A 15,980-nucleotide genomic window follows, 5' to 3' on the forward strand; every position below is an offset into this window, starting at 1 on the left:
TCTTCTCAATTTAAATACGGCAAAATGGTTCTAACGTCGTGGTTTCCTATGTTGTTTTTCCAAATATAATTTTTTGATCGTACTCTTCATTCAAATACCTTGTTAAACAACAGTTTTTTGTATTTCGCCGTTAAACTATTTATTTTACAGTTCTAGTAAATACTTATTTTTCAGATTTAATCAAGATTTTTGTTCAACTATATTTTGAATATAAATATATGATACACTAGGGTACGAATGACGATTCTTCATACCAGTCGTGGCACACAACATTCTGACACAGTGACACTCATTCGATCCAATGCTTGGCATGAATGGGTATATCCAATTTTCACTCCTGATAAATTGTCAGTTGGAGATTTTCCATCTACAAGAAAATGGAAACAGGATATAACACAGAATCAAAGACTTCCTTTTAAGGTGAATGGGAGAGAAAGAAGCCAGCGAAAAAGCCTCAGCAACTACAGAAAGTAAACATAAAGAGCTAAGGTGAATGTACATTGGCATCCCTCATTTATGCAGTCAAAAACTTCAACCACCAATAACAAGTTCACAGCATGCCGACCTACCAAGGGGGCTTGAATCATATACAGTACGTATCTCCATTAAAGAACAACTTATCATCTAATATAATCAGAAACAATTCTTGACATTTTCCATGGGCAATGCATTCGAGCAACGAATACACGAGCTCTATACTGCACGCTTAAAGCCTCTATACCTCAAAATGGCATAAAATTGATACTTCTTCAGATCAATGCAGGCAACTCTATCATACAGCAGTCACCATCTTCATAGCCTAAACATTTCTGCATAAACAATTCCAACAGTATCTTCTCAAAAGGAAAAAGTTCCCAACAGTGTACAATCTCAGGCTGCACCATATTCATCAATGGTTTGCTTCATCTCATCTAGTTGTGCAATCACATATTCCAATTTCTTGCAACAGATCTCATTCGATATTCTTGGAACATAATCACACTTCTCAAAAGGGCGATAATCGCAGGCGCTCTTGATTTCCTCTCGGAGCGTCATCTGAATATCCTATTAATTCAATTTGAACAGAAAAGCGAGCAATAACCCTTCTTAGACCTCCATAAACTGAAAATTCCTAAAATACACACAATCAAAATCCCTAAAAGTGGACACTATCACTTCAAAATAAACCAAATTAGAGTAACACCTTGACTGATTGCATGAATTCGCTGCAATGGCTGTTCACAAGCTCCTTCCTAGGACCACTAGGGTTTGCCATTTCGTCCATTACTCCACCAGCTAACTCTAGCACCCTGACTATTCTCTGCATAAAAAAGTAACCCAAAATTTCATATATTTGTGATATTGTTGGATTAGGCAAAGAAAATTAACAGCATAAGTTTATTTAAATGAAGAGTTTGTATTATAGTATTATCAGCGTGTCCGAGATTGGAAGAAATTACCTTTTCGACGTTTTGTAGTCGTTGCAGTGAAGTAGTCTGGCTCTGTGGATCCATGGTGGCAGAGTTAAGGTGTTGCCTTCCGATCTTTGGCGTGGGAGGCAGATGATGAGACGAAGGAACTCTGCCGGTGGGGGTTTAGGGTTCGCGATTTGGGGGAGATTTTGCAGAGGTTACGCTGTAGGGATGAGTTATATATGAGTATTCGTTATTCGGTCGGTTAAGTTTTGGCTTAAAAATAAGCGAATCGAATTAATCGAAATTAAATAACCGAACCGATTTTAATTCGGAGATCAAACCGAAATAATCACACTGTTATTTCAGTTATACTAATTCGATTATTCCGAATTGTTACCAAAATAAACTGATTTTTTAGTGTGTTTTCTAAACATATTATCTAGGGATGTCAATCGGGCCAATCCACCGGGTTTTCGGGCTAGCCCTATCGGGTTTCGGGTTAGTCGGGTGCGGGCTAATCGGGTTGGAGATTTTTTCGGGTTGTAAATCTTCAACAACTTTCGGGTTTCGGGCTAGCCCATCGGGCTAATCAGGTTAAAGGCGTAAAAATAAAATTATCATTTGTATTTTATTATTCCTAATGATCTAATGTATAAATTATAATGTATAAAATATACATAGATATTAAAGATATAAATTATATAGCAAAGCATGAAATGCAAAAATATAAGATATTCAAGATTACATATACAAAATTATATTAAAATGAGATAGTAAAATTTAACATGGATCAATGCACTAGAATCAATCTGGATTATTACTGAATAATTAGTGGATTTGCCATGCACGTCTCATTGACAGAAAAAAAAAAATTGTATCACTTTAAAATGAGATACTAATAATTAATTTATAACTAATGAGATACTAATAATCAATTTCTACAAAAAATCCGTAATTAATTTCACTTTTTTTAATGAGATTGCGCGCGCACACACACATATATATTCTAACTAATTAATTTCATTTTTTTTAATGAGGCTACATATATATATATTTAAGCAAATACCATAGATCTAAATATAGCAGAAGTTGTAACTGGATGCATCAGTCACAATTTCGTCAGCTTACCGGGCCAGCCCATCGGGTTTTCGGGCTAGCCCTATCGGATTCCGGGTTAGTCGGGTGCGGGCTAATCAGGCTAGAGGTTTTTTCGGGTTGCGATTTTTCAACCCTAACCCTCTAATTTTGTCGGGTTATTCGGGTCGGCCTACGGGTTTCGGATTGCATTGACATCCCTAATATTATCTACTCCCCTAAAAAAAAAAATATTATCTACTGGTAACTTAGTAGCAGAGATAGATTTCACAAAATTAAAAGTATAGCAGAGGAATGACTAAATCAGGATGATTTAACTCCCACGCTCTCAATCTTGAATATTTTGTACGATTGTTAATCTTTCATAAATAGGATGAAAGAATTGGACAAATTCTTTTCACTCTAATTCATAATATACATTATTACAGAGTAATTAATGATGATGATATTATTGTGGCATAGTGGCAGTGGTGTAATAATATTTTGCCATATTTTCAATTTTAGAAAGCATAAGAAAAAAAAAAACATGTAAAAAAGGATCAGAGTTCGGATAATCAGGAATAGGAAATTTTCAAAAGTAGTCGAATATGAAATTAGAAGTATATATCTTAATAATTTATTCATCCGTCCCCCAAAAATATGCACAGATACTTTCAGCATAAATTTAAAAAAAAAATATTTAAATTATTGATAATGTAGAAAGGGTCTCACATTATTATTACGTACATTATAGATAAATAAATATAAGTTAGAAGGATAAAATTTAAAAAAAAAATTTATGTTTGAAACAATGTCCAAAAATAAGGTGTGCATAAATTTGAGAGCATACAAAAATGGAAAGATATGTAGAAATATGGGAGACAGAGGAAGTATAATTTAAGAATAATATAAGTATATTATAGGGGTGGGCTACCGTGAAAACACATCTTAAAATAAGAAATAAGAGCAATTTTCAATGTATGAATTTTATGTTGAACACGTATGAATTCGCTGTATAAAGGTATGAATTGTCAAAAATAATTTTTTTTCAACTTTTGGGATTCGAACTTAGGACCATAAATCCATCCAATAGAGTTACGAATTAACCGTAGATCTTGATGATCTAAGGGCTGAAATGATTTTTATTTTATATCTTAAGAAGTATACTTATTTTAGTCATCCTATATATATATAGGGGAGAGATAGAATAAAAACACTCTTAAGTGTATAAAATATAAATGATTTTCAGCCCTTAGATCATCAAGATCTACGGTTGATTCGTAATCCTTTTGGATGAATTCGTGGTCCTGGGTTCGAATCCCAAAGGTAGCAAAAATTTATTTTTCACAATTCGTAACCATATTGGATGAATTCGTAACCCTGTTGGATAAAATTCGTACATTAAAAAACGTTTATATTTATATTTTAAGAAGTGTTTTTACTGTAGCCCTCCCCTATATATATATATATATATATATATATATATATATATATATATATATAGGGTGTGGTTCTAGAGAGAACTACATTATTTGTGAGAACGGGAGAACCATCAAATCTAATGCATCCACTGTAAAAATTAATGCATTCGCTGTAAAAATTAATGCACTAAAAAAATAAAAAAAAAAATGCTCCCTTCAGGATTCGAACCCAAGATCTGCATTCATCCAACAAGATGATGCATCCACCGTAGATCTTGATGATCGAATGGCTGAAAATAGTTCTCCGGTCTTCTTTTATTTATGGTTCTTTCTTGAATCTCTCCCTATATATATATATATATATATATATATATATATATATTTGATTATCGATTAATTGGCGATAAAATTTTCAAACCGATTGAAAACCAAAAATCAAATTTATTTCCATTATAATTGAATTGATTGAACTAAAATATTTGATTTTTCAATTTAATTATATTTTATTTTTAATTTTTGAAAAGATCTGCTCACCCCTACACGCGAGGCAGATGGAAAATCGAAAAATCGGATTTAATATTGTAATTTTTGTTTTAGTTTTTTTACAGTAGAAATAAACATTGTAGTAATTGATTGTGATTAATTATTAGTTTAATGAAAAAGGTAAGTTAGCGAAGAATAAATATTAGGAAGGGAATAATATCAAGGTGGTGGGCCAAGAAACCCACCCTATGCTGTAGAAATATTAAAGGGACGAAAGCCCGTGGCCGTATTTGCTCAACCAAAGCAGCCCATTCCATTTCTTCAGCTAATCGGCAGCAGGAGAGAGAGAGAGAGAGAGAGAGCTCCAATGGCGTCGAAACTGCAAGCTCTATGGAATCATCCAGCTGGTCCTAAAACCAGTAAGTCCAATCTCATTGTCATCTTCCCTTTTTTTGTCTTTCCAAATACGTTTCGCATCAATGTTATTTTCTTCTTTTTTCTTCGGTCAAGTACTAGTTTCGTGTTTAATCAGACTGTGCAATTCCCAAGATTATACTTTTGGGGGGGGGGGGGGATTATTGATTTTATGTCGTATGTTTCATGTTTCAATGATTGGAGCACGATTGCAATTAAGTTTAGTGTATTTTTTTAACATGGGTTTTCAGTCTCGTTTGCTGCCAATATTTGGTGGGCATTATCATCAGCCGCTCATTTCTGCTATTCAAATGCTACAATAAATGGAACATATTTGTAAAATTTTCACTATTTGAGAATACTAATCTGTTTGACACTTCTTGTGAGGCTCTGATGATCTTTTGACTGGAACATGTATATTGGAGAAGTTTAGGAATTTTTCTATCTAAAAATGTCAAGCGTAACTCATTCATCAAGTTCTTTGATTTACAGCCTTCTTTTTAATTGCCCAAATTTGGATAAAATTCTGCTTTGTTGTCTTTGGGTGAACCCTTTTATGCATTTGGACTCTGGACATTGAGTTTGTTGTATGTTCTTTTCATTCATATTGCCATGTATTAGTAGGGTTGCGTTTTTGTATGTTTTACAGTTCATTTCTGGGCACCGACCTTCAAATGGGGCATTAGCATAGCCAATCTTGCCGACTCTAGTAAACCCCCAGAGAAAGTTTCATATCCCCAGCAGATCGGTAAGCCATGATTGGTGATTTTTGATCTGCTGATTTATTTTGTGGGCTTGCAGCAGGAGACCTTTCTCTTTTCACCATCGTGGAAGTTATATTGTTTACTCACATGAAATTTGTTTTGCAGCCGTCACAGCGACTGGAGTTATTTGGTCACGTTACAGCACTGTTATCACTCCTGTAAGTTGTTTTTGTTGATCTAATATGATTGCACTGGTTAGCAAATGCTATCTTTTCATTCATGGTTTGTATAATAAGGGTTTAATAATTTGTTCATCATTTCAAATGACTTGTGTTTGATGCCAAAATTTTATCTGTGAGGCTTATCTGGTCTTGTATCTCAAGATTTCTTTTGTATGCATGACTAGAAAAAGACTATGTAGTTGTGGATAGTTTGAAGTATTCCTAATTTAGAGTTGCATTTGCCCTTTTCTAATTTTGGAGTTACACGTAATATGTTAATTACTTCAAAGGTAGAATAACATTGTCGGACAGGAATTCACACTAGTCTCAAAGAAGATTACCTCTTTTGGATTTTCTTTTTTGGTTTTATTTAGGGATGATGTAAGTGCCTCCTTTTCCCCTCAATCATCATTTCTCATTTTTGAAATTCTGAAGGTTCCATAGGTGTTTCATCGAGTAGTAGAAGAAAAATGTGAAACTAGTTATTGATTGCAATATGCATATCTTTATATTTTAAATTGATCTTATAAGCTTAGAAGAAAGTATATGTAAAGATTCTTTCACTCACTCTATCAGCAGCTTGGGCCTTTATGTTTTTCCTCTTTGGGTTGCTCATCATCTTTAATCCTCTACATCACACCCTCCCACCAACTCCATTCTCCCTGCAAGTGTGTTGTCTGTGTTTGCCAATTGTTTACAGATTTTATCTTGCCATTACACAAAAAAGAAAGATCCTGAACGTGGCTGAGAGATAGGGTATAAAGAGATGTAGGGAAAATGAAGAGTTTCCTATTATTCTGAATTTCTGAAAGATTTTATCTTTGGCAATAAAGTGTGGGAGATGGGGCAGAAATCTGTTATGATTAATTTTTAGTATGATGTGCTGAAAGTCCTTTCACCTACCTTCTTGTGTAACAACAATTAATCTTTGTTGGGAACCAATTGCAGAAGAACTGGAATCTTTTCAGTGTGAACATTGTAATGGCTGGTACAGGTATTTACCAGCTTACCCGAAAAATTCGGTAAGTGTCGTTTAACTAGTGTAAATCAAAGCATCCTGCATGCCACTGTTGATAACTCGAATCATTTCCTGCTAACAGGCACGACTATTTCAGTGACGACCAAGCTGTTGTGGCCAAAGAATGAGCACAAAAGTTGCCGGTCTGGGGCCATTTTTTCCCTCTATTTCTGTTTCGTAATAATCCTCGATTCCAATCTCATCTTGTATTATATAATGATGTCCAGATATTTACATCAACATTTCGTTGAAAATCTTATTCTAAAGATGTGAAATGTTGTTCGTGATTAGAGATAGTGGTTGTGTTTCCCGGGAGATGGCATAATGGATCATCACCAACAGATGAAGGTAAAGAAAGTTACTCGTCTCAGTCATTCGAGCTGGTTGTATCTTCATCTCCATTTAGATCAACAGAATTCTTCTCACAAAACAAGTTCATATCATAGATGATATTCATCCTCACTTCTAAACCTACTTGTGTTCAATTAATCATTAATCTTTCTGCATAGTGATACATGTTCTGATAATTCACCAGTTGACGATCAATGGAACCTTATAAAAAGAGGAAAATGTTTTGCACACATGACAAAGGATGTCAAGAAATGCAATACAATTTTCCAAAACCTTCATCAGCATTCAATATATATTGGTAAATTGTGTTCAAGTATATATGTTAATCACCTGACTTTCATCAACCTAACTATCCACTTCCATAACCTGGCTATTTTTATATAATTCTCCTACATATTATGGCTATGCTATGAAATATTACACGAAAATATCAAAATATTAATAGAATAATATTTTATAAATCATTTTAGATTTTATATCAATTTGAGAAACTTTTCAAATCAGAAAATAGTTTTATTAATTCCAAACGTCCTATTTATCTGTTGGAGAAAAGTTCAAAATATGAAAGAAAAATACAAGTTGAACAGTCATAAATTACAAATTCATAACGGAAAACAAAATATACTGCAATCTTGTTGTTTACTATTTAATTAATTAAATTATATTTCTATTTCCAAAATCTAATTAAAATTATTTAAAACTAAACAATATGGCTTTGTGTTAAAACCTTAATAAAAAAATAAGTTAGAACACCCAGCTTCGCCCTGTTTTCAAAAGCATAAACCCCACTATTGAGCTCCAAACCCCTGTTTCATCTGTAGCCAGCTTTTCGGCCTATTTCAATTTTCATGGAAGTCCAAAATGCAATTCTTCGCGGTTGTAATCATGGAGCGGTCTCTTCCATTCGAACCAGCAAAACTCATGTATTCACAAAGTTGCCCAAATCATTTTCGTCCCAAACCGCCTCTTCTAGTTCTAATGGGGTTTCTCTTAAAAATCATCTTCCTTCTCAAATCAAGAGAAATTTTCGGTGTAGCTATAGCATCCAGAATGTTGAATGTAAAGCGGTTTCTGATGCAGAAGAAGATACGCCCAAAGCTAAAATTAGAAGGAAAAACCTGGCAGTGTTCGTTTCCGGCGGTGGCTCCAATTTCAGATCAATTTACGAGGCCACTCTTAAGGGTTCCGTACACGGCGACGTTGTTGCTTTGGTCACCAACAAGCATGGTACTCATTCTATTTATTAGCTAATTCGTTAAGGATTCTCGAATGAGGAAAATTCCTAGCTTTATTGAATTTTCGGACGATTGGTTATTAATCCCTAGAACTGTAAAAAAATTAACATGATAGGGCATTATTACTGCTGTGTGCTTGCAGATTGTGGAGGTGCAGAGTATGCCCGGGATAAAGGTATTCCTGTTATTGTTTTTCCTCAAAGGGAAGAGGTGCTTTCTGCAGAGGATCTTGTCATTTTATTGAGGTCTGCCTTTTATTTTGTTGAAAGCAATTATCTAATGTGTGTTGTTACTAAAATACCTCTCACAACTCACAACAACAATGCTTCTTCTAACTGTTAACTGCTTTGCTTTCACTTACTTACTTTTCTTGACCGGTATGCTGTGGTGTTCTCACATAGTTCAATTTGTGACTACTTTGAATTTCAAAGCTTGTTTTGAATGAATAGTTGCACCTTTATGCCTTTGTTGTTGCATTCTCAGGAAATACTAATGGGATCCACTGTGTTTCTCAAGTTTTGTATTCTGATAATTTGTTACACATTCCTTCCGTTTTCCAATTTTCTTTCGAGTAACAGAACGAGGCATTTCGTGCACGTGGTGTATGATGACATTTCTCTATTCCTAAGTTGAATTTCTTTCGGTGCCTAACATATAGTTTCAAGACTGAGAAAATGATCATTATTTCGTGCTCTTGAATGATAGTTATCCAGTTGTTTTTCCGTAATGGCTGGGTCTCACCTATTGTCATTGTATGGTCTTATATTCCATCTTGTTTATCAGCATCTTTTTGGCTATCTCAACTGACTTTACTACAGATAAGACTAAGAGTCTGTTTGCTTCAACTCTGTCCATTACTTGTTTATGTGAATACAAATTTCAGTCCTGTACTTCCTTGTGGTCAGATCTTACAAGGTCGACTTGGTACTTCTAGCTGGTTATCTCAAGCTTATTCCTGCTGAATTGATCAAATGTTATCCAAAGGCCATACTGAATATACATCCTTCGCTTCTTCCAGCATTTGGGGGGAAAGGGTATTATGGTATGAAGGTGCACAGAGCAGTAATTGCTTCTGGAGCAAGGTATGAAAAGCCAGTACCATTTTCTCCATCTTACCCTTTTCTTTTCGAAGTGCAATTTTGTGAATTTACACATGTTCTGGTTTCACAAGTCCGCTTAAGACATATGTTGATTTTGTGTTGATATAGGTATTCTGGTCCTACAATCCACTATGTTGACGAACAGTATGACACCGGTAGTATCCTTGCTCAAAGGGCAGTGCCGGTGCTTGCAAAGGACACAGCTGAGGAGCTAGCCGCAAGAGTTCTTCATGAGGTCTTCCAAAATTTATACTCAGAGATTACTCTTACTTTTGTTGTTTGCTTGATTCCATGACAACCTTAATTGGTGGATCATATATCTACTTTATTATTGTCGTCCTGATTCTATCATATGGGTCAATATTAGGAGCACAAATTATACGTGGAGGTATGCGCAGCATTATGTGAAGAACGGATCACCTGGCGGGAAGATGGTGTCCCACTCATCCGGAGCAAAGAAAACCCAAATGATTATCACTAGCATTTAACAATATCTGAGATTTTGCATCCTAACCAGGATTGGATCATGGTTTTTGGGTGGCTAGGCAAGATTCTTGTAAAGCGTCTACCAACACCCTAGTGTTATATGCCATTTCAGCCCTTCTCCGTCTTCATGGCTATCCAGAATTCCAGATGAACAAACTGCTGCTATGGTTTATCCACAATCTCCAAGTAAAAAAGATTGCTTTCTAAATCTAGTATCATGTATTCCATATGGGACAAATCAGACACTTGGATTCATTCTATATGTAATTACTTTCAATTTTTATGTCTTCATTGACTCTCAACTCACTTCTACATCTCATTTAAATTCTTTTTTTTAACTACACGGCATACGTAGTGAATTCATCAATTGAAATACTCATATCTTTCATCCAAAACTCGAGGCAAAAGTAGCACCTTCTAACCTGCGGAACGTGATGAGATTTATGCTGGACTGAAATTGTTTAAGGAGTTGTTATTTTTCATGATTGATAGTATTTTTATCTTCATTACTTAAATTTTTCCAATTCTAGCTATTCAATGAGATATGAATCAAGTAAAAACTAGCTCAAATGATAATAAATATGAATCAAATAATTCATAACTTCCACCATTTTTTTTGCTGTGGTCACCACCGTCGTTCAAAATCTTAAGAATTCAAAATTAATGTATACAAGAAAGAATTTTGGAAAGTTGCTCAATCCTTTCAGAGTTTGAAGTTATGGTGATCCTATGCACATACTCAAATGAGTCTCACAGTCGATAGGTTGCAAATGAGTCTAGTTATCAAGAGATAGTTTGTCTTAGCAAAACAATGATTAATTGCAACTCATTTTGGTATAGACCCAAGTTACATTGATTAGGATAACACAAGCAGGCACAACATCTTCAACAAATCAAGAAAACTTACCAAATTTTACTCATGAAAATTACATACATTAAAATCTGATCATTTTCAGGAATTCAATACATCAACACATGGAAATCATCCCTAGTTTGTAGATACAACGCAATGCAAGCAATCAAAATGAGATTACATTCTCCATACCGCAAGATTTGAGTGAAAGAAAGGTTGGGGTGAGAAGCATTAAGTTGAAATAACAATAGTCATCATCATCCCGTACACCGCCAAACAATCCAATTTCTTGATAAGTCCTAGTCTTGTTGAAGTAGTAGCAAAGGAACTGCTCGTCCCACAACATCAACATGTCACCATTTTGGAACACTTTGATAGGGCGAAGAAACTCGAAGCAGCCATTGACACCATGATAAGGATGTTGGGCGATGACATACTCCTTGCTCCAACATCTCTCCACTTGGTATTCCTTCACTAACCAGATAACAATCTCATCCGCAGCCGATTCATCGCAAAAACACAGGCAATCCCTCAGAGTAAACAAGGACAAACTTAAGCTGCATCTTTCAATAGGAGGAGAGAAGGCGCTAAAGCACTCGGTTTCAACATCAAAACACGAAATGCATCCCTTGTCACGCGACTCTGATGCTACTATCCAATGGAGATTGCCATTAACAAATGCACCAAAGTCCCCATACGCGTACACAATCGGGCTACCTTCAACGCGTCTCCATGATCCTGTTCCAAGAGTGTATACATGACAACCCGACCCAGGATCAACATGCGATTTATGGTTAAAACAGACCACCTTATGCTGCCCAGTTATTGTGCTCGCCCCAAATCCATATACATGACCATAACCATAACCAAAACCAAATCCTTCTGGAGGCGAGGGGACCTCGCAAAATTCACGCGTGATCGGATTACACACGTAAAGAGCATCATTCAGCTCATCATTCTGTAGAATAAGCAAACCATTAGCAGAACCCTCTATTGTTGCTCCGTGAGGGAAATCAAATTTGGTGAGTGGATCGTGGAGCCGATCGAGATCGAGTTCGTCTCCCAATTCGAACAATTGGCACCGATTTGAACCCCCCTTGGGAATCAAGACAGCTAGGGCGGGCACTGATCTAGAAAGATGGAAATTGACGAAATCATCGGCATCGAGCAAATCGAGCCACGGCTTGCAAACGCACTTGCTAATTGCAATGCTTCGAACAGAGAGCCTTAAGAGGATATTGGTGACGATTTCTGATGGTAGATGTGTGAAGAAATCGTGCTTCATCTTTTGATGGATTCAAAGGATTATTTCTTACATAAACTTAAAAATCTAATCTAAGAATTGTGATGTATGCTTTGAACAAATCTACTTGTACAGAGAGTGACGCTCGACTAGCCAGAACGGTGACTTTCATATTCAAGGTCACACAAATAAGACAAAACTTATGCCAATTAAAAATAAATGAAAAGTCACTAATATTGCATGACCTGGAGGTTCTGCCGCCCTCCCTCCTTTTATCTCCTTTTGCCACATGTTTTATATTTATTGGTGTATTATATATTATGATAGATAAATGATTTTTCTTTATAAAAATATATTAAAATTATATTAAAATTTTTATTATTTTTAGCTCTATAAATAGAACCTAATTTCAACATATTTTCACACACAAACCAAATCTCTCTCTTTCTTCACGTATTGTACTTTGATATATTTAATTTCAATTATGTGTTTAATTCTTGTAATTTTTCTTTGTGATTGAGTTAAATATCAATTACTAATATATGACAATGTTTAATTATAATATGATTATAATTTTTTTTAAAAATATTTATTTTATTTATTAAATATAATAAATAAATATTTAATTTTAATTTATATTTAATTTTAGATATTAGATAATTTAAAAACAAAGTAAAAAGAAAAAAATATGTACGTTGGATTGGTGTCACCATTAGGAGTAAAAATTATATTAGGTTGTGGGTTGTATAAGTGGATGAGAGAGAAATGAATATTTTATTAAAAGTGGAGTAAGGTTGAATTGGATGAGTGTCACGACTCACGACTGTGGTAGTCTCAAGGGGGGAGTGGTGGCGCCGGTGGGAGCAGATTGGACTACAAAGGAGGGTGCGGCGAAATAACAAACCTAGGCTTGCTAATTTACTCTTGTTTCATTTTTTTTATTTTTTATTTCGTTTCGTTTTGTTCGTTTTCTTTTTCCTTTTCCATTTTTTTAATATATTATACTCCTCTATCATTTAACCTTTTTGATAGTTTTAGTTTTATACTCTAGTCCATGATTAGTCGAGTTTCGATAGAAAATTATTTTACGTTATATTTATAAGAGTGGATTTTGAAAATAGCCACTTTGAAATAGTAAATTTTAAAAATACACACTAAGATAAAAAAATTAAAAAAATACCCACATTTACTATTTTACCTTTGCATATAAAAATTTAAAAAATACCCACGAATTCACAACCAGTTGAATTCACAATCAGGATTTATTTTGGTTGTGAATTCAAGCTTTAAAACTCGAAACTCGAACTCACAGCAGAATAACAAGTATTGGTTGTGAATTCAAGTTTTAAAGTTTGAATTCACAACTATAAATAGTGTTAGTTGTGGATTCGCGTGAATTCAAAACTAGAAATAATGTTGTTTATGGATTCAAGTTTTATTGATTGTGAATTCACAACTAGAAATAATGTTGATTGTGAATTCAAGTTTTATTCAACGCTGGTAATTCAATTGTGAATTCATAATTCAGTTGTGAATTCATCGAGTTAGTTATGAATTCAAGTACATTAAATTGTGAATTCATAAATCTGGTTGTGAATTCAAGATTATTAATCAATTTTCAATACTCCTACCAGAAATTTCTAAATTAATTAGAAAATTCAAACAAAAACATACTCCCTCCGTCCGCCAAGATTATGTAAACAAAAACATACTCCCTCCGTCCGCCAATTTTTTCTGTTCCTAGCGAATGTCGACGAACCTCTACAATTTGAGAAACCAATATCATCTCTATAGCCATCCTCACCATATGGGAACAAAAGTGGGTATTGCAATGCAAGATATGATGGGTGCAATTGAGTAATGCACTTTAATTCACCAGTTTGAGATTCTAAAATAATGTCTCTATCTCCCAAAGCTTCGTCAAAGTCCCCAACTATTAAAGCAGCAACTTCAGATACAAAAGGTAAATTATAAGTTCTACTATCTTTGCCCCTCTTACCAAGCAACCTCAAATTCACATTGGCAGGATTTTGTTTAGCAATATTCTGTTTTGCCATTCGAAATTATTTTACCAAAATATTATTTTCATCAAGCATTTTATGTATATCCACAATCATTTCCTCATGAAGATTGTTCACGTCATTCATTTGCCTAAAATAGAAAAAAATCTAGTAATAAATTATAGGGTAAATTTGGTATAAAATCATACTAATAAATTTTCAAATTTTGGTTTTTCCTACAATCTTTCATTTTTGTTTCAAAATTCATAATAAATCTTTTTTTTTTTTGGAATTTCCCACGATGACAGATTCCGATCAAAAATTTAAATGACGTGGCACTACAATGTAATTATATAGAAATTATGTGACATGACAATCTAATTGTCTCCTGCGTTTTAACGGTACTTGATCCTGCTAGAGCTGCGCTTGGGGCAGCCGTTAAAATGTGGGGGCATTTTGCTTCAATTTTGAAATGTTGAGGTAGTAAACAGTGTCAACTCCGACGTTAGGGTGTTAAAGGCGATATGGGTGTCAACGTTGAGGGAAAAAATGGTACTTAACCCTTAAATATGCCACATCATTCAAATTAGGAGCCACGTCATTCAAAAAATTCACCGGAAAGTCACATTATGGGAAATTCCAAAAAAAAAGATTTATTATGTATTCCCTCCGTCCCACGAAGCATGACATAGTTTCTTTTTTTGTCTGTCCCACGAAGCATGACACGTTTCTAAAAATGGCAAAAAAATTATCCTTTATTCACATTTTCACTTTTTCACCTACCACACTTACACATAATTTCTTAATTTTCGTGCCGAAAAGAACTGTGTCATGCTTCATGTGATAGAGGGAGTATTTTGAAACAAGAATGAAAGTTTGTGGGAAAAACCAAAATTTGAAAATTTATTATGGTTTTAAACCAAATTTACCCTAAATTATATAAAATAACGTATAAATCTAAGCTACAAATATATGTGGCATACCTCACCGACATCATTCTATTGTTGACCTCATTATCGGTATCATAAATGTAAAGTTGTGCAAATTTCGGTGGACGTCCATCTAATGGCATTAAACTACCAATTAGATGGTAATTTTGGCCATGCAAACGAAAAACAGGTGGAGAATTTCCTTTGTTCAAACTATTATCAATCTTGCCACCCATTGATGTAAATCCAAACATTGAGTTATACGAACGAATGTTTTTGAGATAGTGACTGCTCCTCGAATCTTCAACAAATATTAAGTCATGAAAAATTTTCGGAGGGCTCGGCATCTTGGGAATCTAAATTTTACGCTCATGCAACAAACCGAATACTTTGGATTCTTTGCATTAGCCGGTTTGCTTAACCGTTCCTCATACCAAAAAAAGGTACCACAAAATTCACATGTAAATGAAGCATCACCAATATCCCAATATTCTGAAAATAAAAGAAAATATCAATGGATATACTAAATCAAAAATAGTGCACAAAATTAATAAATTCTATTATACAACTCGGATATAAATATATGCTAACTTCATACATATATAAAATAATATATTTTTAAAATAGTTTACTTTTGCAAATTTAACCAACCTTTATTCCAAATTCAAGACGTTTGGATGAAGATCAGAACGGACACCTAAAGAAGAAGAACATCTAAGATTTTCTACATTTTCTATATTAGATTCACCACCATGGTATTCATTGATTGTACACATTGGAACCATCTCGTTGATACTCCGTGAATAATTTGGACCTTCACAAGTATTACTAAAACTCTTTTGGCATTCAATGGTTCCACTGATATCCTCTGCATCAAATAACTAAAAGTTGTAAATTATCTCATTATATATAAAAATAATATTTGAATAACATAAATTATTTTGATGTACTATTTCCGGAGGAATGAACAATTCTAACGCATGAATCTGAGCTTATATTCAATCGACAAATCTTTTTAGATGGTTCATCTGCAAAATATCAAGTAAGCAATATA

The 15,980-nt window shown here is 34.2% G+C and overlaps 5 protein-coding genes across 6 annotated transcripts in view; 2 read left to right on the forward strand and 3 right to left on the reverse strand.

The window, feature by feature from the left end:
* LOC130985853 (probable long-chain-alcohol O-fatty-acyltransferase 5) overlaps positions 1–15,980 on the reverse strand; it is a 266,259-nt gene that overhangs the window by 121,695 nt on the left and 128,584 nt on the right. The gene's annotated exons all lie outside the window — the stretch shown is intronic.
* LOC130985863 (mediator of RNA polymerase II transcription subunit 11) lies at positions 486–1,767 on the reverse strand. 2 transcript variants are annotated; one of them, XM_057909027.1, is made up of 3 exons: positions 1,440–1,767; positions 1,184–1,300; positions 486–1,044 (listed from the first exon to the last, which is right to left on the reverse strand). In XM_057909027.1, the coding sequence occupies exons 1-3, from the start codon at positions 1,491–1,493 to the stop codon at positions 871–873; spliced, it is 345 nt and encodes a 114-aa protein (XP_057765010.1). In that variant the 5' UTR covers positions 1,494–1,767; the 3' UTR covers positions 486–870. The 2 variants fall into 2 exon arrangements, with proteins under 2 accessions (XP_057765010.1, XP_057765011.1); XM_057909028.1 differs by having other exon boundaries at positions 486–1,111; positions 1,440–1,648.
* Positions 4,582–7,199, forward strand: LOC130985864 (mitochondrial pyruvate carrier 4-like). The gene is made up of 5 exons (XM_057909029.1): positions 4,582–4,791; positions 5,436–5,534; positions 5,656–5,708; positions 6,660–6,733; positions 6,812–7,199. The coding sequence occupies exons 1-5, from the start codon at positions 4,740–4,742 to the stop codon at positions 6,855–6,857; spliced, it is 324 nt and encodes a 107-aa protein (XP_057765012.1). The 5' UTR covers positions 4,582–4,739; the 3' UTR covers positions 6,858–7,199.
* On the forward strand, positions 7,827–10,199 carry LOC130985855 (phosphoribosylglycinamide formyltransferase, chloroplastic). Its single transcript, XM_057909019.1, has 5 exons — positions 7,827–8,307; positions 8,458–8,560; positions 9,221–9,397; positions 9,524–9,650; positions 9,783–10,199. The coding sequence occupies exons 1-5, from the start codon at positions 7,929–7,931 to the stop codon at positions 9,894–9,896; spliced, it is 900 nt and encodes a 299-aa protein (XP_057765002.1). The 5' UTR covers positions 7,827–7,928; the 3' UTR covers positions 9,897–10,199.
* On the reverse strand, positions 10,786–12,199 carry LOC130985852 (F-box protein At3g07870-like). The gene has a single exon (XM_057909016.1). It carries the CDS (start codon positions 12,037–12,039, stop codon positions 10,921–10,923), a length of 1,119 nt encoding a protein of 372 aa, XP_057764999.1. The 5' UTR covers positions 12,040–12,199; the 3' UTR covers positions 10,786–10,920.

This window comes from Salvia miltiorrhiza, chromosome 5, assembly GCF_028751815.1.
Source record: "Salvia miltiorrhiza cultivar Shanhuang (shh) chromosome 5, IMPLAD_Smil_shh, whole genome shotgun sequence".
NCBI lineage: Eukaryota > Viridiplantae > Streptophyta > Magnoliopsida > Lamiales > Lamiaceae > Salvia > Salvia miltiorrhiza.